At 46.0% G+C, this 25,482-nt stretch overlaps 1 protein-coding gene across 5 annotated transcripts in view; it reads right to left on the bottom strand.

The window, feature by feature from the left end:
* Cracdl (CRACD like) overlaps positions 1–25,482 on the bottom strand; it is a 113,903-nt gene that overhangs the window by 22,689 nt on the left and 65,732 nt on the right. For all 5 annotated transcript variants that reach the window (XM_076915042.1, XM_076915043.1, XM_076915040.1 and 2 more), the window contains exons 2-6: positions 16,408–16,487; positions 10,653–10,821; positions 4,587–4,722; positions 4,104–4,265; positions 1,026–1,235 (exon numbers count right to left, since the gene is read on the bottom strand). In XM_076915042.1, coding sequence (XP_076771157.1) covers positions 1,026–1,235; positions 4,104–4,265; positions 4,587–4,722; positions 10,653–10,821; positions 16,408–16,477 — 747 coding nt within the window. In that variant the 5' untranslated portion in view covers positions 16,478–16,487. The remainder of the gene's footprint in view (positions 1–1,025; positions 1,236–4,103; positions 4,266–4,586; positions 4,723–10,652; positions 10,822–16,407; positions 16,488–25,482) is intronic.

Genomic DNA, 25,482 nt, shown 5'->3' with positions numbered 1-25,482 from the left:
AGGAGGTGATCGTTGGGGATAAAGCAGGGTGAAGGCTGGAATGGAGGTGTGCTTTCCAGAGGTGTTAATGAGATGCTGAGTAGAACCCAAAGGGTAGAAAAGCAGCTTCTGCATGGCCTAGAACCTCTGGCTAGCAGCAGCAAGAAGGGGCTCAACCTCTATCACTTCCAGATGCACCCAAGTGTGTTTCAACTTTATAATAAAAACCAGTCTTGATAGCCAGTGTTTCGCTTTGTAAGACAGAGGTTTCTTCTTTTAATATTCTTTTTATTTTTTTGTTCCTTTTTTCTTTGTTTCCTTTTTCCATTTGTGTGTGTGTGTGTGTGTGTGTGCACGTGCTTGAGCATGAGGTGCCCATGTGTGTGTTTGTATATTTCTGCATACATTGTGTGGATGCATACATACATAGGTGCCTATGTATGTGGTGTCTGCAATTACCCTCAACTCATCTACCACCTCACTGATTCTTGCAAAGGTAACTCTGTCAGCTTGAGTTTGTAAAGTACCTCCCAGGAGCCAAACAGACAACTCACTCTCTTCAGGAAGTTCCTGAAGCCTAAGTGGGCCCTGCCATTTGTCTGTGCCTTAGCTTGTCATCAGATCTTCAACACTTGCGATTGTGTCTTGAGGAGAGGACAGGGATGGTTGTTACTCTGTAAGTCCTTTTCAGTGTGAGTCATTGTCCTTGGCTATGCTTACCCTCCCCCAACTTTCTAGAGCTGAGGCATCCAAGGCCCAACAAGGTTAAGAGAGGTCCAGGAATGGAAGGTGTAAGGCTTGGCATGTGACATAGTGTATTCTTGGTGTTTGTGGAATGAACATACTCATGCAAGTATTAATGCCTGAGAAGGGTATTTATGCAAGGGAGACATGACCGATTCAAGGTGCAAAAGATGAACAAACTAGCATCTGTAATGTGATCTTACCCACCATGGAGGTGCTCAGAAGGGCTATGAGGCTAGGCAGCAGGTAGGACTGTCATGTCTGCCCTTCCCATCCCTACACAGAGGAAGAAGGCCAATTACCGAAGATAGCCGCCTCAGTTTACTTGATCGCTGGTTGCGGGGCTTCACCAGGAGCTTGTGTTTAGCTGCAGAGTTGTCCAGGCAGGAGGAGAATTCTGGAGGGTGGCTGAAGTCAACCACAGGTGCCAGGCTGCCATCCAAGGTCCGAGACGAGACAGAGGCATCGCTCATGTGGTCCGGAGACTGCGGCTGTGATGAGGACACTAGGATCTTCATGGTACAAGGAACAAACACACCAAGCATTAAGTTAGTGACAAGGGGTGGAGACTGCTACCCTACCAGCTCTCCCTTGGTGTGCTTCTGGGCTCTTTACACTGTACTTGGGACAGAGTATTTTCAATTGGCTATGACAGAGAATGTTTTAGAATATCCCTTTAGAGCAAATGACTCGGAGTTCAAAGGGTGGGGACAGTCCCAAGGTCACTTCTCTTTACAGGACTTTCACCAACAAAACAGACTAGCCCAGTATCTTCTAGGGGTGGAGGAACCTGCTGTTTTTGTCAAGCTGGAAATGTGGCCCAGCAGTGAGACATCAGGGTGCAGATCCCAGGAAGCATAGAGCCCCCGTCAGCCTTTTGTCTGGCAAGCTCTCTTTGTTCATTCGAAAGGGTCTTTACAGCCACACGGGGAGTCTGGCTTTCAGCTATCATATGGTGAGCTACAGACAAGTTACTAGCTTACACCTCAGTGGGGAGGAACCAGCAGTCAGCAGTGAGCAAATACGCTGCCAGGGGACAAGAGGCCCTTGGCAGCCATGAGGAAGAACAAGAAACTACCCTAAGACACCTGCGCCGCTGAGTACAGCGAGCCTCTACTTAGAGTTCTGATTGGCAGGCTGTCCTGCAAAGCTGTGTTTCACAACAAAGCAGGGATGCTGTGGTGCACGCAGCTCAGATGTATGATGTCTTAGTTGGGGGTTTCTGTTGTTGCAACCAAACACCACGGCCAAAAGCAAGTTGAGGAGGAAAGAGTTTATTTGGCTTATACTTCCACAGCTAATGATCAAAGGAAGTCAGGACAGGAACTCAAATGGGGCAGGAACTTGGAGGCAGGAGCTGATGCAGAGGCCATGGAAGGTGATGCTTACTGGCTTGCTCCTCGTGGCTTGCTCAGCCTGCTTTCTTATAGAACCCAGAACCACCAGCCCAGGGGTGGCATCACCCACAGTGGACTGGGCTTTCCCCCATTGATCTCTAATTGAGAAAATGCTTTACAGCTGGATCTTATGGAGGCATTTCCTCAACTGAGGGTTCTTCTTCTTTGATGACTCTAGCTTGTGTCAAGTTGACACAAAAACCAGCCAGTATAAGGGGCAACCCCTGCATGTTTCTATTAGAGCACTGGACCTAAATATTAGTGTCAGGTTAACATTTTTGTTTGTTTGGTTTTTGAGATAAAGTCTCTCTATGTAGCCCTGGTTGTCCTGGAACTCAGTCTATAGACTAGGCTGGCCTTGAACTCACAGAGATCCACCTGCCTCTGCCTAGAATTAAAGTCGTGCACCACCTTTGGAAAACTTTGGTTTCCTATGATGAAAGTAGACTGGGTGTACAACCTGATAACTGGTGAAACATCAGCGCTTATTTTATTATAAAAAGTCAGAACCATAGGAATAAAAAATTAGGTAAGTGCAGGCTCAGCACGAGTGACCTCCATTTGGCTAATTAAAATGTGTGCACTGCAATGCCAATCAGGTTTGGAGTTGAGCTTTGTCCTCAACAAGGAAGCTGCTCCCAGCAATCCCATCTCACCCTACCCCACCCCACCCCACCCCACCCCACTCGATGCAGCCAATTGCAGATGAAGCCGGCTACTGTGAGACTCAAGTGCAAGGCTCAAAAGATAGAGGAAGGAGGGTAAAGTCAAAAATGAATCAGCAGGTACCTCTCAGCAGGTAGCTCCCCACAAACCGAGCCTGACATAGAACCATATCTAATTCTGAAAAGGGAAAATGCAATCATACACAGGAGTGTTTTACGTTGCTAACATGTGCAGTTTTATTCCACAGAGTAAGGCAACGTTTCCCATCATCCAGGCTTTCTTGAAGTTGGAGAGCAGGTATGGGTTGGTAGCCTATGGGCCCAGACCCTACTCTGACAGTGAGCAGGGATAGGCTCACCCTGAAGTCAAATTCTGGGAGTAATACTCTAGGCAGCTCCATGGGAGTTCCTAACCCCTAGAGCTGACTTAAAACCAGCCACATCACAGTCCTGACTTTTCATTACTAATATTCTGGGGACTCAAAACTACAAAAAAGAGAACTAGCTTGTGTCAGGGAAGAAGGAACTCTGTGTACCAAAGTTGAGTGGTTACTGAATACAATTCCAAACAGCCCAGAAGTGTTAACTCTATCGTTACACTGTAAGCAATGCCCTGGCCTGGCCAGGGGTGAATGTGATCCAAGGATGCCCAAGGTTGCATAGCTATCAAACACCAACTGTGTTCTAACTTGTTCTTCAAGGGTCAATATAATTTGGGTCATTCCCTTTACATCTGCCCTTAACACAGCTTATTAAGATGGAGAAAACAGCCATCCACTTTGTCTTCTATATACATTAAACGGATATTAATGTTCTTACCACACACAAAAATGGCCTCATGAGCATGCTGGGGTGTTTATTCATGAGATGGAGTCTATGGAAGTACAACAGTTGGGATCACTTCCTACAGTGGCTGAGGTCAGACACTGCTGATCCAACACCCTGGGCTGCTGTTTCCCCAAAGGGCTTCACGTGACTTGCCCAAACCAACAGGTTCCTGCGGTCAGGACTCAGGAACTGAGCTGAATGCTATTCAGTGTTTACTGTTCTCTTTGTCCTCTGGCCAGTGTGATGGGAGGGGAGACACAGAGGAGAGGTAGCCACTTTCCTTCTTTTCTGGGTCTGGGCATCTGCTCAGACAAGAAAGACAAGTTACAGGGCAGATGGCATCAGACTGACCACACAATCACACTAAACGGTGGCGCAGTCTTCCTCACTCATGGAGACCTTGCCAGGAGACATGGAGGGCCTCCAGAGTTCTAGCAATGCTTAGTGGCAGGTGTGGATGGAAACATTCGAGGGCACAGACTGCACTCGCCTTTATAGTTGTGCCTGGAGCCACATCATGCAGCAAGGACATCTCTGGGGGGCTCCGGGGCAGTCCGTCATCCTCAGAGCTCATGCCGGTTTCCTCTGTCCGCTTGATAGGAAGGCCTCCTGGAGGTGGTGGCCCCAGCTTCACATTACATTGTATCTTTAACTAGATTGAGGGAATAGTAACCATTCTTAGTATTTTCATCAACAATACCTAGCAACAAATCTTCCTGATCTGATTCATCCATTCAGGAAGTAACTTCAGCACCCTCACACAGTGCCCTGACCTGAATGTCTGTCCCCAGCTCCCTCACTGCTATCCTTATTCATTAGGCAGTCACCAACAGTGAGTCAGAATGTGACTAACTTGCATGCCTGAGACCTGTGAAGAATCCATGACCCTACTTTCATCTGTATAAAACACTAACCTGATATCACTTCTGGATTAACACTGGACAGACAATGAGAGTGGCAAGCAAACCTTTACCTGCAAAGCCTTGATCCGGTCACACACATTCTCCTGGGAGAACACCCGCACAGGCCGAGCAGGGTCCTGTCCCGATTCAGGAAAGAAAATACTATCGTGGGAGAGGGCCCGGTTGCCCATCGTGCCTCTGGACTCCCTAGGATAAAAAAAAAACAAAAACAAAAAACAAAACACTGTGAGCTTCTGCCACCTCCATCTGTCCCTGATCCTAGGGACTCAGAGTGAGAGAGGGGATGAGTGAATGTGTGTTATCCCCCAAAAGCCCTCTGTCACACATAGTTGGCAGTTGTTCCTTTGTCCCTGTCCTTGTCAAACACTAGTCAGAACCTACAGAAGGGCATTTTCTTAAGAGGTTTGAAGGTTGTAGATTTTTTTTTTTTTTTTTTTTGATTAGTGGAAAAACAAAAGTTTGGAGGTGTGAGGTCCAATTCACAAGCCTATACAGAGGAAAGTCTGGCACTGGCTGGGTTCTATGGAAATCTGTCTCAGACGTCCTGGGAATGTGAAGCTGTGGACTGTGAGCTAAGCTAACATGCTGTCCATAAGCTGGAGGCTGCTAATGCAGCAGCACCTCCCCAAGATGGTCCAGACCACAGAAGCAAGAACTGCAAGTCTATACAGATGCTCCCTGCACTGACGATCTGGCACGGTTTGTATATCCTACCACTGTGCTTGTGACCCAAAGCATGGAAGCCTGGCTTCAAGCCCAACAGCCTGACTCAAAACAACTCCCAGGACATTCATAAAATGCTCTCAGAGGATGTGGGAATTAGCCATCAGACTTTCCTAGCCTACTGAAGAATAGGTGGAAGGAGGTGGCTGAGACCTTCAGTGAAAGAAGGAAAGTGGCCTCTGCATGCACGGGACATCTTGTGCATTACCAGCCCCACCCTGTCCTCCTTGGGCATCCTGTCCTCTATGAGGCACTGGGGACATGAAGGTGTGGCCTGTTCCACTGTATATCCAACTGTGTTGTAATACTCTGTCTCTCTCTCTCTCTCTCTCTCTCTCTCTCTCTCTCTCTCTCTCTCTCTCTCTGTATATATGTGTGTGTGTGTGTGTGTGTGTGTGTGTGTATGTGTGTGTGTGTATGTGTGCGCATGTACCAGGAAAGTATTCTTCCATTGAGCATTCCAGCTCAATGGTCCTTTCTAGCCTGCAACAGCCAGCTTGCAAGTGGAAATCCAGAGTGCCCAGAAGGGTCTATCTTCACAGGCACTCAGCCCAAAGAGCACACGCTCTGAATGCCAAGGCCATACATACGCCTAGATTTTCTTCCTACACTCAACAGCCTGGGTCCACCATCCGGAAACCCTAACTACTGGCCAAACACCTCCAGTCCAGGTGTAACTAGAAGTAGAGGCAGCAGGAAGAGGCCTCGGAAAAGATAGGAAGAAAACCCCTGGGGGATCTGTTAAATCAAATGAGCTCCATTTGATTTAACAAATGAGAGGACTGGGCAGGGGATGGAGGGGATGGGGACTCAGCACTGGTGTGGGCTTACCAGAAAACACCAAATAAAACCAGAACACACAGGACAGAAGAGTGTGGCACATCAGCTGTCTTTGAGCAGAGGTGGCTATATATGCAAGCATGTACTGAGCATGCCCATGTGCCTGCTAATGGTTTTAAAAATAAAAACTGATACAGTGGCAGATACCTGAGTATGGTTTCTGTAAGTGGGAAGGAAAGAACTGGATGGGGAGACAGGGTCAAAGGTAACAACAGTTACAATTTTGTCTTTGGAAATATACAGTGTGTTACACAACAAGACATACAGTCAATCCAAAAGGGAAAAGTCTAAGACTGGGGGAAGAACAGCCTAATTTTATGTGGCAGGCATGATGGCACATCATGGCACAGTACTGGGCAGTCAGAGGCAGGAGGATCACTGTGGAAATAGGGAAAGAGAAGCCACTGCTATGCAAACAGCGATTTCAGCACAAGCCAAGCTTTTCAGTGTAACAGAAAATGGGATACAGAGAAATAAGGTCGGAGGTTTCATCTTCCCTGGAATTGCAAAGTGTCAGTGAATGAACTGCTCAGAATTCTCTCAGAAATAAACCGATTTCCTAGTTTGACCCAGTCTAAAAGAGACTACAGCTGAGTAGCCATCGTGGCCACCGCACCCACTCTGTGATCTCCGAGACAACTTCTCTCTGACAGGAAGGAAACATGACTTTTGTGAAAAAGATCCAAGCCAGGAAGCATACGGCACACCGAGCGGGGACTTCTTCCTGTGCAGGAAAGCAAGGAGGCTTTCAGAAGTGGCTGGGATCAAGACCAGAGAGTGGGAGCCAATCGGAAGCAAGTCTCCATAGTGCAAGATGAGACAATGAATAAAGACTGTTATGGATCAAGGCACACCAAATTTATTTGAAATCAGTGTGTTTGGAGTCAATATGCATGTAGCACGTTTGGCAGAGCATCCGCCTACCATGCACAAAGCCCTGGGTTCATTCTGGAGTACCACATAAGATTGTGTGCAGTGGCGTACATGTATACTCCCAGCACCCTAAAGACAGGAGGATGCTCAAAAGTTCAGGGTTGTCCTTGACTGTGTAGTGAATTTGAGGCCAGTCTAGGTTACACAGAATTCTGTGTAAATAAAATAAAATTTAAAAATATTTTTTTTAAATACAATGTTTACAGTGATCTTTTAGAGAGAAAAAAAGAAAAGAAAACTAATGTTTTGGTCACAGTTAGGTGCGATGGTATCAGGGACCACTCCGGGAACGGACACCAAGCAAACACTAACCAAGCATTATTTTTCTTTTTTTCCTGAACAGATTGTACTTCAGGCTCTCATTAAGTTGACAAAGGAAAGCTGGTTTTTTTGGTTTTTTTTTTTTTTTTTTTTTTTTTTTTTTTTTTTTTTTTTTTTTTAAGTTTTAGATTTATTTCATTTACACACTTGTGAGGGTTTGCCTACACAATGTATAACACATGCATGCCTGGTGTCTGTGGAGATCAGAGGACATCGGATCTCCTGGAATTGAAGTTACAGAAGACTGTACACCACCATGAAGGTGCTGGGAACTGAACTCAGATCTTCTCCAAGAGTAACAAGTACTCTTAACTGCTAACCTATCTCTCCCTCCTGATAAAGAAAAGTTTTCCATAGAAGAAACTCAGTTAGCAAAGTATAAAATAAACGAAGGCATTAGAAAGCCACTGTTTTGCACTGAGGAAATGAATCCTCCACATGTTAAGAGTATCAGGTACAAACAGTGGAGTACTGACAGCGACCACTCAGGATTAAGACTGGTGGAGTAGGGCTGGAGAGATGGCTCAGAGGTTAAGAGCACTGTCTGTTCTTCCAGGGGTCCTGAATTCAATTCCAAGCAACCACATGGTGGCTCACGACCATCTGTAATGAGATCTGGTGCCCTCTTCTGGTCTGCAAGCATACACACTGGCAGAACACTGTATAAAATAAATAAATAAAAAACTGTATAGAATAAATAAATACATCTTAAAACAACAACCACAAGATTGGTGGAGTATTTGACACTGACCTGCTAAACTGCAGCAGCAGCGGAGCTGATCTACTTAGGGATAGAGGTCTCTTGATGCAGAAGAAAGCCACACTTACATCTCCCCCAGGTCAGTCTCTGTACCTCTGTGCACAGAGCAGCGGTTCTCAACCTTCCTGACCCTGAGATGCTTTAATACAGTTCCTCATGTTGTGGTGACCCCCAACCATGAAATTATTTTTGTGGCTACTTCATAACTGTAATTTTGCTACTATTAAGAATTATAATGTGAGTATCTGGTATGTGACTCCCAAAGGGGTGGAATCCCACGGGTTGAGAACCGATGATCTAAATCAATATAGAACCGGGAGAACAAAGGCTTTAACTCAAGTGTATTGAGAGCAATGTGTCTGGAGGCAAAGGGACCCAGGGGGCTGTCACCGATGAAGCCAGCACCAGGACACCAAAGTTCAGGCCATCTGCCTGTAACCTTGCAGAAGTTGCTGCAGAGACTAATGACAGAGTCTCATAGAGACTAAAGAAAGGGTCTGCTCCTCAGTGTTGACCTTGAAAACATCGTGTTTCCTTCTAGGACCTGGTTGTACCGGATCTCTAATCACCTTTAAATTTTTCTTTTCTTTTTAAAATTTTATCCTGAATTACACCCCCCACACACACACACACGTGGAGGAGGGGTTGCATGTGAGCACAGGTGCCTGTAATTACAGACAGGTGCCCACGGAAGCCAGAGGGGTTAAATCTGGAGCTGGAGTCAGGCAGCTGTGAGCCACCTCATCTAGGTGCTGAGAACTGAACTCAGGTCCTCTGTAGAAGGGTATAGAATCTTAACTGCTAAGCTGTCTCTCCACCGGCACCCCCACCATCTTTCTTTCATTAACTAACGTCAATCATGTTCCTACTGTGTGCTAGTTATGGACATATCAAGGGCCCTGTCCCACTTTCCCTGGGTTCCTACAAAAAGGAACATGGCCCATGTATGGGTTTCCCCAGAGCCTGGTCCTCTAGCTACTGTTTGTGGCTGGAGAAATCACTTCCAAGCTTGTTTATTAAACACCAGGAGATGGGGTGGGATTAGTTTCCCTGGGCTAGTCAGGAGTACCCCTCCCACAACAAGTTTGCAGTCTTACAGGTACCCACATGCCCATTCTGCTTCTAGCTAGCTCTGGGAGGAGGAAGAGGAGGAAGGGAAGGAAGAGGAAGAGGAGGAGGAGGAGGCAGGACCTCTTGTTCTCCATCTTAAGTCTTACAGTGCCACCAAGTGGCCAGTGTAACTTCTCTGCCTCTAGAGACAGGCTGCCCTGTCCTTGTCTCTGGAGCCATATCCTTCTGGCTGGCATTTTACCCTGAAATGAGAATTGATGTTGAGAGTTGACATTGAAAAGATACTACAAGCTTCCTCTTCTTTTCAGTCCAGAATACAACCGTCGGGGTAACTGGGAGAGACACACGACTGTCTTGTGATGAATTACAAGTTACAAAAGAAGTTTTGTCACCCAGAGCTACCTGAGTGCCCATCCCAGTGTGACTGAATTTGTTAGGTCCAGACAAGAAGCCATGGCTGCTCTATCTGAGGCCTTGCTCTAGGGAGTGCGCCTTTCCTCAGTCAGCGTTCAAGTGTGTTCTCGGTACTGTGTTCCAGATCCTTAGGCACTCTTGGTTAATTAAACCAGGGTCCGTATCCCAATCCTGCCCTTTCTGCTATGCGATTCTGGGCAGGCTCCCAAGTCACGTATGGCTGATTTTGTTGATTTCTGTTATGGTTCATAGTATCATCTTTTGAAACTACTGTGCTGTTAAAATGAAAAAAAAAAAACCTGTGTGTGTGTGTGTGTGTGTGTGTGTGTGTGTGTGTGTGTGTAGGGGGGCTGGCATGCACATATGCCACAGTGCCCAGGTACACATCAGAGGCAAGCTCAGATGGCAGTCCTTGCCTTCCAACTTGTTTGGGACAGGCCCTTTTTTATTCACCACTGCCACTAGGCCAGCTTACTCATGAGCTTCTGGAGTGTGTTCTGTCTCTGCCTCCCATGTTGCTTCAGGAGCTCTGGAGTTACGGACCTACACGGAGCCATCTTCCCAGGCTTTACTGTGAACTTACTTTTAAAAAAGGAGTTTATGAAATTTTATTTTATGCTTTTGCATGATTTGCCTGCATGCACATATGCGCGTCATACATGTACATTCTCAGAGGCATCAGAGAGCTCAGATTTGGAGTTACAGAAGATGGTTTAGCCATAATGTGGGTACTGGGAACCGAATCCCAGTTCTCTTCAAGAGCGACAGATAAGTGCTCTTGCCCACTGAACCATCTCTCCAGCCCCGGTTACTGTGACTTTTTACCCAGCAGGTAGCAACTACACAATCGGGTTTCCCCCACCTTTCTCCATCCCTGTGTTTGGAAAAGTTAATGGACACACCACGTACCGAGGAACTCCTAAGGGTGTCACAACACCCAGCTGGGTAGGAGGCGCAGGAGCCTAACAAGATACTAAGACAGTGAAAGGACACCTCCTGTGCCCAATGTCCCCTCCTGAGGCTCACAAGCCAGACACACATAAAAGCAACTTACTCCAGCTCATCTTCAGAGTCATACACCGGCCCTGACTCCTCAACAACGATAACCTCGCTCTTGGCCGGATTTTGCTTCCAGGTGCTGTTTCCTGTGGGTAAGGGTGATTCTTTTCTCTTCTTCTTCCCAAACAGCTTCTTAAAAGTTTTAAATTTGGACTTTTTCTTTCCTATTCAGATAAAAAGAAAAAAGATTAGCAGGAATGTATTAGAGTACAGGTGTGTGGGGGACACAGGTGACCAGCAGTACAGGTGTGTGAGGGACACAGGTGACCAGCAGTACAGGTGAGTGAGGGGCACAGGTGACCAGCAGTACAGGTGTGTGAGGGACACAGGTGATCAGCAGTACAGTTGTGTGGGGGACACAGGTGACCAGCAGTACAGGTGTGTGAGGGACACAGGTGACTGGCAGTACAGGTGTGTGAGGGACACAGGTGACCAGCAGTACAGGTGAGTGAGGGGCACAGGTGACTGGCAGTACAGTTGTGTGAGGGGCACAGGTGACCAGCAGTACAGGTGAGTGAGGGACACAGGTGACCGGCAGTATAGGTGTGTGAGGGGCACAGGTGACCGGCAGTACAGGTGTGTGAGGGACACAGGTGACCGGCAGTACAGGTGTGTGAGGGGCACAGGTGACCGGCAGTACAGGTGAGTGAGGGGCACAGGTGACCGGCAGTACAGGTGTGTGAGGGGCACAGGTGACCGGCAGTACAGGTGAGTGAGGGGCACAGGTGACCGGCAGTACAGGTGAGTGAGGGGCACAGGTGACCGGCAGTACAGGTGTGTGAGGGGCACAGGTGATCAGCAGTACAGGTGTGTGAGGGGCACAGGTGACCAGCAGTACAGGTGTGTGAGGGGCACAGGTGACCGGCAGTACAGGTGAGTGAGGGGCACAGGTGACCGGCAGTACAGGTGTGTGAGGGGCACAGGTGACCGGCAGTACAGGTGAGTGAGGGGCACAGGTGACCGGCAGTACAGGTGTGTGAGGGGCATAGGTGACCAGCAGTACAGGTGTATGAGGGACACAGGTGACCAGAAACCAGGGATTCAGCATACTGCAGACAGACATGACATGAAAGGTCTGCACCCCTGAAACAAATATTGGTTCCTATCTTTTTTTAAAAAATTAAAAATGTGTGTGTATAGATGTGTGTACGTCTGTGTGCTCCATGCATGCGCTGCCCAAAGAGGCGCTAAGAGAGCTCTGGGTCCCAGGATCTGGAGTTATAAGATAGGTGTGAGCCACCACGTGGGTCCTTTGGAGGAGCAGCCGATGCTCTTAACCCCTGAGCCATCTCTCCAACTAGTAAATGAGCCAAGAACTCTGGACATGAGCAAAGAACCCAAATCCAAGCAACCATCCTCTCTAGATACCATGTTCTTCAAATCTCTGGAATACACATAGTAAATATTCCATACACATAACGTCAGATGAGGGAGGGCTGTGTGATAATCCAAGTTTTTTCTAATATATTATTTTTTAAGGATTTATTTCATGTTTAAAATTGTGTGCTGGGGTGAGTATGTAAGAAAAATGAGAAAACTGTGGCCACTGCTACAGAGAAAAGGTTGTGGCCAAAGTGTGTTCCTCCGATGTCACCTTCATTCCTGCCCACAGGGCCTCTCAGACCCAGAAGCCCATGACTCCCCCAGGGCAGTTCAGCCATGTTCTATCCTTCTCTGAGTATCTGTATGTAAGACGGGATGGTAAAAGGGAACAGGATCAGAGCATACAAACATGCTGTGTGACACAGCAGAAATTAGCTGTTACAACCGTCTAAGACAGCTTTATTAAGTAGATTCCAAACAGAACTGATTTAAAATATGAGAGGGTCTTTTAAATTGTTTTTGTGTCAAAGTCCCCTCAGAAACTTGAAATGACCTCAAATTCATGTGGGGAACAACCTGAGATTCTGCCAGCAAGAGTCGGGCAAACGTCACTGCTCCAGAGGAAACAAACATTGTACGGCAGTTTTCTCAATGTCTGATGGAAACTTCCTTTCACATCACGGAATGTTTATCTTGTGTGCAGATGGTTCTCCATCCAGAGCTTGTGCTGAAAGTCTCTCAGGAGGTCTTTGCATTTGACAGGGATACCACCTGGCCTTCAAGTAGTCAACAGATTATTAGGTGTCCTTGGAGACTCTCACAAGTAAACAAGCCTCCAGCCTTGACACCCAGGTGCTGCTCAGGGCATGAAGAGTCCGGGTGGGAGCCTGGCTGCTCAGAGCAGAGTGTGACAACTGTGTACTTTTATGCCAATGGAAAACCCTGCTTTGGGCAACCTGGCACCCTCTTCTGGCCTCCACAGGCACTGCCTGGATACAGACACCTAAATCAGTCTGGTCACATGCACCTCAAAAGTTAGTCAGCATCTCCTTTGTTTCAATTTCTTCCTCTCCTAGGTTTTGTGACCCAGCTTCTTAAACAGCTACAGGACCAACCGGTTCCAACTTCTTCAGTCTGTTCTGTTACCTCACATTCGTAGGGATTCATCTGCACCTTAACATTTAAAATTTACTGGCAAAAGTTACCACCAAGATGCACTTGTGTGTCGAGCACCTGTGTGTGTCCTTGCACATGCCCAGTGTTATTTGTGCTTCCATCTTTTCACCTGGTCAACTATACCAATGACTTGTGAAGAGTTAGGTCTTCTGGGGCTCTGGAAGCTGGGCGAGAGCTGGACCCCTGAGCCACACCCTCAGAGCCAGATTTGCGATTTCTTTTTAAAGGTTCTTTTGAGGAAAGCCTACAATGTTTAAACCTTCCCTGCTTTGCTAATAAAAATACTTCAGGAAAGGCAGTTCCCTATAGATCTGTTAAGTTCTACACATCATAAAACTTTGTGTTTCCATTATTATTTGGCTCGAAGTATTTTCTGATTTCCAGGATCACGCATTTCTGGATCTGTGTGCCGTACGGAACGGCGCGTCTTCGTTTCCAAACACTTGTCAAACTTCTCTCTCCTCGTTATTAATTTAATTGGAGTGCAATAATGCACTCTGAATTTTGTTCTACTCAGATCCGGTGAGACTTACTTTATGGTTTCATATATTGATAGTTTCCATAAACTTCTCATAATGCTCAGAAAACAATGTATTTCCTTCTCTGTTTTAGAGATGACGATTTGGGCTCTGCTATTTTCATTTTGAGTTTATATTTTATATGTCCGTACTAATTTTCAAAATAAATAAATTTGTCTTAACAATTTGAGAGAGAGAGAGAGAGAGAGAGAGAGAGAGAGAGAGAGAGAGAGAGAGAGGAGAGAGAGAAAGGCTTTATTTACTTTTCTTTAGTTGTCAATTTCTACTTCACAATTTTTAAGGAGCCTATCAGTGGCAGGCGTAGGTCTTTGACAATGCCTCTGTTTCCCCTTCAGTCCTGACAGATGTCCTCCTTAGGTTTGGCCTTCCAGATTGGTACTGTTAAGAATCAATCAGCAGTGATTCTTCTTGCTCCTATGATGGTAGATCTCTCTCCTCCTTGGATTTAAGACTCTTAATTTGAACTTTGGCTTTCTATGTCTTTCCCACTGTATTTCTGTTGCCTTTTATTAATTCCTCTTAGGAGTCATTGGTTTGTTTGTTTGTTTGTTTATTCCTTTTATTAATGTATTACTCCTTTTATTCCTCTTAGGAATCCTTGGGTTTCTTTCTTTCTTTAATTGATTTTTATCTAGGTATATATGTCCATACACACGAGGTGCCTGCAGAGGCCAGAAGAGGGTGCCGTCTGGCCTAAAGCTGAAGTTTCAGGTGGCTTTGTTGGAACCTGAACTCAGGTCCTACGCAAGAGTAGCAAGCTCTCTTAACCATTGAACCATCTCTCGTGCCCTCACCGGGCATCTTAAATCTGCGGACCAGGCCGTTGTTTGTTTTTCTTTCTTAACAATTCTAGAATTTTCCAGGCATCCTCTCCTTTCCAAGCCCATGTGAATGTGTGCACAGGCCTGCTCTCAGCTCTCTGTCTTCTTAGACGTCTCCCATTTTCTCACATTTCTCTCTGCCTTCTGTATGGTCCCCCGTGATCTTGAGCTTGTGTAATCTCTTAAACACAATGCATCTCTCCAGCCCCTCTTAGCTGGTTTATTTGTTTGCTTGAGAAAGGGTTGATTGTATCCCAAGCTAGCCTTGAACTCTCTATGTAGCTGAGGATGACCTTGAACTCATGATGTCTGGTTTCTACCTCCCAAATGCCCTTCTCTAGGTAAGACAGTTTGACAGTCCTTCAAGAAGATGCTTTGCTTCTGCACAGTCCCTGGGGTCAAGTCTGATCCAGGAGCACTACTGACCCACGTTCAAGGCTGAGGGTCTCTGGATTTTCCGAATCAAACAACTAAGACTACATGTGCATAGGAGGGCTGTTTTATCTGTGGTTCAGACCCCTACAGTTGTAGCTTATCCAAGGGAAGGCCTGCTATTAGACAGTCTCCTTGGATCCTGAAAATCACCTTCTACCCACCTCCCCATCTTGCCCAACAAGAAAATGGGATTCCAAGTTTCAGAGTAAAAAACTGAAGGAAAATTTGCTTGCTTACGTTTCTAAGCTACCATTTTCCTTTTGACTCACATTTTCATCTAGAATGTTCAAAATTTAAGAAGGAAAACTTGGTCTGGTTATTACAAGTTCACTATTATTACAAACAAACAAACAAACAAACAAACAAAAAACCCCAATACACAGATGCCCTTATTTTCTAAAATTGATTCCTCATGGTGACCAAATTGCCTCTACTAAAGCTAATTTTGTGGAAAATTAAATACTTGCTATAACATTTTCTTATTTTAAAAAGCAATAATTTAGTGTCCCATGAGATGATACAGTTTGAATGACCATTTTCTCCACTTAGGGTTCATCTTAAAATACCCTTACTTTGTACTTGGATTTATTTAGTACCTACTGAAGTGTGACAAAAACTGGTCCTAATGTAAACTGAACGATCCATCTTCATACACAAGTAGAATGCACCAAAATCAGTGTCTGAAGGCAACAGCTGGCCATGGGGTCATCATCATGGGAAGTTATCCTTCCTGACCTAACTCAAAGAAAACCACATCTGGGACTTTGAATTTGAACAGGAGAGGGTTGGAGACCCTTATTAACAAATTAAGATGAGTGAAATGGCTAGAACCAATAAGGATGTGCATGGAGGGAGACCAGTGACTTTTAATATCAACTTCACAACTGTATCAAGACATAAACACCAGTCCCATGACTAGGTGTTCTCAGAATGTGTTCTGAAGTAATGACTCATGCTGGAAGTTGGCCCAGCGGAGGCTAAGATAAAGGCCTTGTAGAAGTTGGAGAAGGGAAAGAGGCTCTTTGGATGGAATTTCTCTGGAGGATCAGCTCATCTTGTACTTGACAAAACCTCCTATGCATACCTTTGAGTGATAAATGGAGCCATTTAGCCTTGGCCTCTGTGTGTAGCCCAATCTGGCCTTGAATATGACCCCCCTGCCCCCAAGAAGTGCAGGTGCTCCAGCTTCAGCCCCTGCTCCTTTGCTTTCAAATAAAATACACGGCCATATTTGCTTTCATGAAAAGGAAAAAGACAGTCAAAGACCCCACTCTTTGGAGAGCAACGAAAAGAAACGTTGCCAGATGGCATTAAATGGCGAGGCTGTTGTCTTCCCAGAGACAGCGTGGAGCTGGGGCTGTCTGAGCAGACCAGGTACAGGGGCTGGATGTTCCCCTCCACAAAGAAAGCCACAGAGCAAAGCTCTCCCCCAAAGCAGGGCAAGTTGGGGTCTCACCTGTGCTGTCCTCCCCAAGGCCTTCAGCAGCCTCCCGAAGTTTAATGTCCATCACCCTTGTGGAAATCATATCCAGGTCACTGAAAGCAGACAGAAATCCATGTTAGAGGAACACGTCATACGCAGCCACTAACGCATGCCATGTGGTGGGAACTGCTTCTGTCTGTCACCTCGCCTGCACACACGTCTAAAAAGCCAGAGTCCAGGGCAGAGAGGAGGACATTAAAGACCACATCCATGACCACATGGGTAGTGACCACAGAAGTGGCTTTCTAATGGCTGGTGTCAGCAGTGCCACAGAAAACACAACGGCATCACCGAACAGGACGGCAGGTCAGAGGTTTTCAACGTTCCCCCCAAATTCAAAACAAAACAAAACACCCATAATCTGCCCAACCAAGGATAACCACAAGTGATGTTTTAGTCCTTTCCAGTCCACCTTAAACAGATAGTTGTTACCCAGCACACACATTACGAAACATGGCTTTGTTTTTTGTAGCATGCTGTTGGGTTAAAATTCTTCCTGGGTGTCACCCGAATGGCGGCACGATATTTTAATATTATTATTTACACGGAGTCTTCTGGCTTTGAACTTGGGAAAAATTCCTAGCGAATACAGAAGTAGGTTGGACGTCTGATGAACCTCATATAAAATTACCCTCTTTCACCGTACCCCACACCCATGCCCCCTAGGTCATTTCCAAGTAAACCAGCCCAGTTATTACAACCAGTTTGTCCATTTGGATTTACCATCTTCCTACACAAATATGTGTCTGACTCATCCCTAATCCTGCTACAGAAATGGGTGCTACTTGTGTTCCTGCCTCCCTACCCAACCCAAGATAGCACACCCTCCCTCTGGGTACAGCACACTCTATCTGGAAAGATAATTTTTTTTTTTAACATGGAGTGACTATGAATCCTCGTGCTGAAAAGAATGGTACAAATGTTTGATTAGCCAGTTCATAGTTTGGCACTTACAGATGGTAAAAATGACGGGATAGAACGAATATATTTAACAGAAGGACAGAAACACACACACCGTTCTGTGCTGGAGCTGGCACTAATATCTGGGTGGTCTTTAATATAAATGTTAGAGTGTTCCTCTTCCCTCCAGGCTGGCTTCTTTAAAAAGTTTTCATCACTCTCACATCTCTATCACCACCATCACCACCATCACCAACATCATCACCATCACCACCATCAATCACCATCACCACCATCCTCTTCATCATTGCCATCACTATCACCATCATCACCATCATCATCACCATTACTTGAGGGTCTCACTATGTAGCACTAGCTGGCCTAGAGCTAAGGATAGGTGTGGGGCCACAGAGGGGCGCTGCTTACTGGCTTGTTCCTCATGGCTTGCTCAGTCTGCTCTCTTATAGCACCCAGGACCACCAGCCCAGGGTGACACAGACCATAACTGAGTTGAGCCTTCCCACACCAATCATCAAGCAAGAAAATGCCACAGGCTTGCCCACAGGCTTGCCCACAGGCTTGCCCACAGGCTTGCCCACAGGCCAATTTGGTAGGCTCGTTTTTCTCAACTGAAGTTCTCTCTTCCAGAATGACTCTAGTTTGTGTCAAGTTTACATAAAACTAGCCAGCATACTCCTGATTGCGGCCCCACACCTATCCTTAGTTATAATGTTTTAAATTGTGTGTGTGTGTGTGTGTGTGTGTGTGTGTGTGTGTGTGTGTGAGAGAGAGAGAGAGAGAGAGAGAGACAGAGACAGAGACAGAGACAGAGACAGAGACAGAGACAGAGAGACAGAGTGTGCAGGTACCTGTAGAGGCCAGGAGAGAGTGCTGGGACAGAACAGAAGCAGCCTTTGCTCACATCACTGCTGGCCGCTCTACACGTCCCTCTCCGTGTTCACAGTCAAAGTAACAGATGACACAGTCAAAGAGATGACTCACCTCCCGCCATCCGAGATGGTTGGTTGGCACCATCAGCCACTCTGCTGCCTGCGTGACTTGCTCAGTCACTGGAGACAGTACTGGAGGCTGAGGAGTCACCAGGAGCCTTAGGGGAAGAGGTTATCAAGGAAGGGCCTAAGGCGGAAGGGAGGGTGAGCCTGGTGAGGGTGGGCGGAGAGTCACCAACTGTTAATTAACCCGGGTAATCACCTGCCCGGCTGTTGCTGGGGTAGAGAGGCAGAGGTGCAGCGGTTTTCTACCCCTTGTAAACTTGGCATTAATCACAATGACTGCAAATGACCCACCCAGAGCAGCAGGGCATCAACTGTCTCAGGCAACCCTGGAGAGCTCCGTCTGGCTGGGCCGGAGGTGAGAGTGCACATCTGGAGCAAGCAGAGCTCACTCTGAATGCTCACACTGACCGCACTTGAGAGCACAGGTGCTTCTGAACCACTGGCAACAGACAAGATCTAAGTGGTCCCTGCCTCTTTCAGGTGTTGCCTTGGTGAAGGCGAGGGCCCTGAGGAGCTCCGTTTGTGCACACCTAGGTGTCCTGGATGGAGCTGAGGGAAGTCAGGGAGTTCAAAGCGTAGACTCTCCCACTTTGACGGCTCTGCCCACTGAGCAACCCTGCCTTAGACCAAGCCAGGATTCCAGCACTGAGGCTGATGGGATTCTCAGGCTGAGGGCAAGAGTTTGAGGTGGATGAGCCGTGGAGCTGAGAAGGCAGACTCTACAGAAACTGTGATGTCACTTCTGGCACATGAAGTGTCAAGGGCAGGAAGTGCCGGGGTATGTATGGTTGTGTGAGACAGTGTGCGTGCGCCCCCATGGGCAGGGGTGGGGGGCGGGAACCACCCTCTTTCTATCCTATAATCTTGGAGCAGCCCAAAGGCTCAGACCTGTTTCTCCTGGGCTGAATGATGTCTCTGTGATAGAGCTGCTAGGGCAGATCAGGAGCAAGAAGGAACCTGGTCACACCTGTGTGGCCCCTATCCTCTCTAAAGATTAACTCGGAGTTCCACAAGATGCCATAACATCCAGAGGACTCACGAAGACAAACATTTCCCACTGACGGAGGAAGCACATATAGCAGATCTCAGCTCCTGGCCATGTTTCATGCTCCAACTGTCTTGTTACAGAGGTGTGTGCAATGGAGTTGCAGGGTCTCAGACTTGCACCTTAATTCTGAAACCTACCAGCCCCTGGGCTCATAAATGGGTTTCCCATGTATAAAAGACAGACAATAATACTTTTAACCCAATAAGACCCACTTTAACTACTTTTTTCATCACTGTGATGGAATACCTGGCAAACGCAACTTCAGTAAGGGCTTGGTTTAGTTCATGATTGGAGAGTACAGTTCACCATGTTGGGGAAGCCATGGCAATGGAAGTGCGAGGGAGTAGGTCACAGCTGTGCTCACTGTCAGGAGAAAGACACAGATGAATGCTGGTATTTAGCTCACTTTCTTCTTTCTGTTAGCTTGGGACCCCAGGGATGACGACCATGGGATGACAACCCTCACATTCAGGGTGGGTCTTCCCCATTCTGTTAAATCCTCTTTTGAAAACACACTCATGGACACACTCATGAGGTATGTTTCCACAGTGACTCTAAACCCCATGGGGGTGACAGCGAGGAGCAGCCACCACAGGACCAGAAGCCAGCATGTAGCAAGAGCTTGCTTCATCAGATACTCCTGTCTGTGTTCCATCATGCCCCCAGCACACGGCTGCTGTCCTGACTGCAGGTGTCAAATTTATCTCATGAAAACTGAGCAAATGGCTCACTTTGGCAGTGTCACCACTATCTGTCATGGGAATTGCTGACAAGTGAGCTTCCTAACCCACACTCCAGCCACAGCAGGCTAACTGATGAGCCATGCCCACCATCCCAGAGGAGGGGCTGCCCAAGCGCCCACCACAGACTACTCAAACGCAAACGGAGAAGTGTCTCTACCACGTGGGGGCATCCTACGGGGAAACGCCACAACTGGTCACCTCTGTTGGGCCCTTGTGAGAATCGTGCCTCTGCGAAGCACTGGGAGGCCACAGTCAGTGAGCTTGTCCTACCTTCTCACAGGAAGACAGGCTTGCTCCAGGAACTCACAGTTCAAGTCAACCTCTATTAAAGAAAACCTATTCTTTAGACTAAATTTGGACTTCAAGGGCCTCGTCAGGGGTCTGATTATCTCAGGAGGATGCTGTACTCCTCCAGTTGCTCTGCAGTGTGCAGTACTTAGTGTGTTTGTGGGTACCCGTAGACTCCAGGGGAGTCCTGTCTCCAAAAGAAGCCCCAGTGTGTGGTGGGGGGTTGGTATGCTCTTCCTCCATTCTAACTGTGACCACAGCTCCTTCCCCACTGACAGCTGAGTTATACCAGTTGCTGCAACTTCTACCAAAAATCCTTTGAATGTGTCCACAGGAAGCCAGGGTTTTAATAGATTGTCTTAAGTGCTCCAATCCACTACATTTACCTACACAGTGGAAAACATCTCTGCACTCGGTACATACATCGAAGCCTGTAATTACAGATCAAAGTTTTGGTGTTTGCCCTGCAGATCAGCTCTGACCGCCATGGATTCTTTCAGTCTCCTGGCCCTTTTACAATGCACCCCTGGCTGGCAAAGGGTGTTTGTCAGCCTGAGGAGGGGGTAGGTTAAAATGAAGCAATGAAACAGCTTTAATGTGCCCTCCTTCCACTCAGTTCCGAATGGCAGGCTTCCATGTTTACCGGCTTCACGCCATTATCTGAAAAAGTAGTATTCTCTGAGAAGCAATAGTATTTTAAGCAGAAAGCTTCATGGGCCAAAAGTAACTACCAACATAAATTCTTAACCGTGGGGGAAAAAAAAAAAACTATATCCTTCAACCTTAAAGGTGGATAGGCCGCTGGGGATGTGGTAAGGCCTGCGTCCTGCCAGCCTGACGCAGATATCAAGATTGACTATGTGTGTGTTGAATATTGTAAAGGAATAACCGAGCAACCTGAAGTAGGCAGATGTTAGGTAAGCATTGATCTTGAATAAAGGAAACGGTTATAGAGGATTAGGATGCACAGGGCTTCCGCCCCGAGGGCCCTTCAGATCCAGGTGGCTAACGACCTGCCTGACCTGGAGAACAGACATTAGGACTGCCTGAACAGAGGGCAATATGGGGCTGTCTTGGGAAGGCTAGAACTTGGAAAGAAGCGCAGACATCTAAGTACAGTCTTCCATAGTCTTTGGTGCCTGTGAATTGCACATAAACTGAGGGTCTATTGAGAAACCCGACAGAAGACCACATGTGGGAAACTGAGGAAAGGGAGCCCTTTAGCGAAGAGATGGGGCTCACGGACAGAGTGTAGCCAGGTTAACAGCCAGAAAATCGATACCCTTTAGAGAGCACAGCTGGTTCCAGAGTTCCCACAACATCTCTCTCAGTGTCTATCACAGAATCCAAACGTGCCGATCACGCACAGAGACGGGAAAATGTGACCAGTAGTCAGAGGAAGAATATTACTTCACAGAGAGCAAGCCCAAGTGACCGACGGCTTAAGGAATAAACCAAGATTTGAAAGAAGTTGTTTGAGGACTGAGAAGAAACTCATGGTCGCAAGGAGTAAGTAGACTTCCGAAGTGAAAGAAATATATGAGAATATAAGAAACAAATGCAAATCTTAAAGATGAAAGTGTCATCTCCTAAGTGAAAAATTCACTAAATGGTCTCAGCAGTAGATTGGAGACAGGAATCAGATAAATCAACAGACACTACTTTCCTAAAAGCAGAGAGAAAGGAAGTGAGCACAGACAGAGCAGGTGATCTAACAGAGCATCTGTACCACGGCATTGTGCAGGTGATCTAACAGGTACAATTGAGTCCCAACAGCTGAAGCACAATTATCCTTCAATAACCAAGATGTATGGGGCTAGAGAGATGGCTCAGAGGTTACAGGCCCTGGCTGCTCTTGCAGAAGAGCCTGGTTCAGTTCCCAGCACGCACATGGTGATTTGCAACTATATATAACTGCAGTTCCAGGGGATCGGATGCTTTTTTCCTGACCTCTGCAGTTACCAGGCATGGACATGGTACACAGACATACATTCAGGCAAAACAGTAATACCATAAAAATTATTAACCTAATTTTTAAATAATAAAGGCACATATATGTGTATGTACATACATATATGTATGTACGTACGTACACACACACACACACACACACACACACACACACACACACGGTATCTGTTATTTACCTACCTATCTCTAGATAAATGTGAAGTTTAATAACTTGTTTACAATAGACACATGCCACAGAACATGTAAAAAGAAGTTCTTTAGGACACTGGGAAAGTACATCAGATTGAACCTGAAAGCCTAAAAGAAAAAAGACAAGAAGGGGGGGGGGGGGTAGAAAGGAAGAAGGAAAAGAGAAAGAAATTTAGAGAATTTATGAATACAGATATAGATGACATAGGAAGCTTAGAATCTTAGCTCACAATTGAGCAGATCGTAGACCTCAGAGTATGTAGACTCATGCACTAAAAGCAAAGATGAAGTCAGAGACCTCGATAACACTCCAAGGAGAATGATGCAGTTTATGCGGGCAGACGGCAGTATGAACGGCCATCAGACAAAGATAAGACAAAGAGATAAATAACATCTTCAAAATGTGTTAAAAGAATCCACAGTGGCCCCGTAACCTGGCTTCTAACCCAGAAAAATAATCTGTCAGCAATGAAGCATCATATAATGTATGTGTAGATATAAATATTTAGGCAAGTGGACAATTAGGAATGTGTTCACTAGGGACGTGGTGAGAAGGTCAAAGACGTTCCTTTAACGGAGGAAGAGCAGCACAAGATACAGTGATCTAAGAAAGCAAGCGTTGCTAAGTGAACAGCGTATGTAGATGAAACTATGCCATTAAGGCGTGGCAGCAACGGCAGAGTGGGCAAGACTACCCTGTCACAAGGCTCTCACATTTTACACAAAGTAGCTCAGTATTAACTCTCTATAGACAATGATCTATTAAGAGTTAGCAAGGTGGCTGGAGAGGTGGCTCAACAGTTAAGAGCACTGACTTCTCATCTAGAGGACCAGGGTTTGATTCCCAGCACCCACATGTCACCTCACAGTGGTCTGTAACTCCAGTTCCAAGGGATATAGCCCCCTCTTCTGTCCTCTTTGGGCATTGTATGCACTTGGTGCATAGATATAAATCAGGCAAAACACCCAAGTACACAACATAAATATAAAGGTTAGTTTTGAAAACTGAAATAAAGGCATTCAAGTAAAAAGCCAGATTATTCTTTGCTAGTGTTCCTCCCTTACAGTCGCTGCTAAGTTCTTCAAGCTTAAAGAAACACCAGACAGTAACATGAATCCATACACACAAAACCACAGAACACAAATAGCAAAAGGAATTCTGTAGGGAATTGTAACAGAAAACACATGCCTGGATAAATCTTCTCCCTTTTCTTTCCAAATGATTTAAAAAGCAGCTATACAGAATGATATTTCAAATTTTATTATCAAGGCTATACCACATAGATATGTAACATATGTAACAATTACAGAATAAAGGAGGTGTATAAGGAAAAATGTAAATTTTTAAAACTTCAGAGGCCGGAAAGACTTAGTGGTTAAGAGCACATAGAGCTCTTACAGAGGATCTGAGTTCGGTTCCCACATCAGGAGGCTCACAACTGCCTGTAACTCCAGTTCTATGGGATGTGACACCCTCTTCTAGATTGTGAGGGCATATGTGAGCCTACACATGCACACACACACACACACACACACACACACACACACACTTGAAAACACAGAAACAAATCTTTGAAGACCTTCATATTTCTCTAACACCTCACTGGCAAATGATCTGTGGACCTGCGTGATATAGCCAGGTCATTGATACATTCCCCTTCTTGTCACTCCCTGACCTAGTGAGATCCTGATGGACCAGTCAAGTCCCCTCATGCCTCTACATGAACCCTGACCCCTTCAATGCAGGACACACACACACATGCATACACACACTCACTTCCTTAACTCTAGTGGGCTGGCCTAATGTTATTTCTATTTTAATGTTAATTTGGGGGCCCTTTAGGCTGTTGGTTCTAAAGCCAAGAGAATCTGTTTGTAAGACATTGAGTGACCCTGTCCCCAGTTGATTATGATTGGTAAATAAAGATGTCAATAGTCAATAGCCAGAGAGAAGAGATATAGGTGGAGTTGAGTTTTGGCGGGCTGAGAAGAAGGAGAGGAGAAAGAGGAAGAGGAATAGAAGAAGACAGGGGAAAGAGCCAGCATGGGTTAGTAGAGCCATAAAAATATGATTGCCATATAGGTTTCCAGTTAGAGCTAAGAGCAGCCTAGATAAAACATAATAAATAATAACTTGGGTTAATGATAGATTTTAATAACATGGAGGGTAGGCAGTTGTCCAGTTACTGTGTTGCCTAAGGCATATTAAAATATAAAGGCTTTGTGTGTATGTTTATCTGAGAGCATAAATGGTCTAAGGCAGGTAGAAACCCCATGCCAGGATTTTTAATATTTTTTTTTACTACACTTACCTATTTGAGCCTGTTTCCTATAAGCTGCCCCCATATGACCACACACGGAGCATGACATACCCTACGATATGATAAATCCTCCCACACTGCATGTCTCTCCAAGTACACTTTACATAGCAGTGTTTGAACAATTCTTAGTCTGCCCTCAGCAAGGGAAGCGACCTATTTCACCGGCAATCCAGTTGTGAGAGGGGGGAGGGGAGTGGTTGGGAACAGAATCTTGACTCACTGGACGACAGAAAACCAAAACTGGTCAAAGAAAGTAGATACCTTTTTTTCTCCACAGATTATTTTTATTCTTTTCTTTGCCTAAGTTCCTTTAAGAGACAAAGGATTTTTTTTTTTTTTTTTTTTTTTTTTTTTTTTTTTTGCTATGTTGTTATTGTTAGGCTTGCGGTAAATATGGATGCAATATATACAGCAAAAAATAGAAGAACAAAGAGGGGGAACTGAACTGTGAAGAACAGATCAATCTACATGTAAGTGAAAAACCCTAGGGTCTCCAGAGTCCATGTAAACATTGGATTTGCATGGAGGCTGTCTGACGGCAGAGGCGGGGGCATCTCTGGAACAAACTGACA

Source organism: Arvicanthis niloticus, chromosome 17 (assembly GCF_011762505.2).
Source record: "Arvicanthis niloticus isolate mArvNil1 chromosome 17, mArvNil1.pat.X, whole genome shotgun sequence".
NCBI lineage: Eukaryota > Metazoa > Chordata > Mammalia > Rodentia > Muridae > Arvicanthis > Arvicanthis niloticus.
This window is presented reverse-complemented; position numbering and strand designations above follow the sequence as displayed.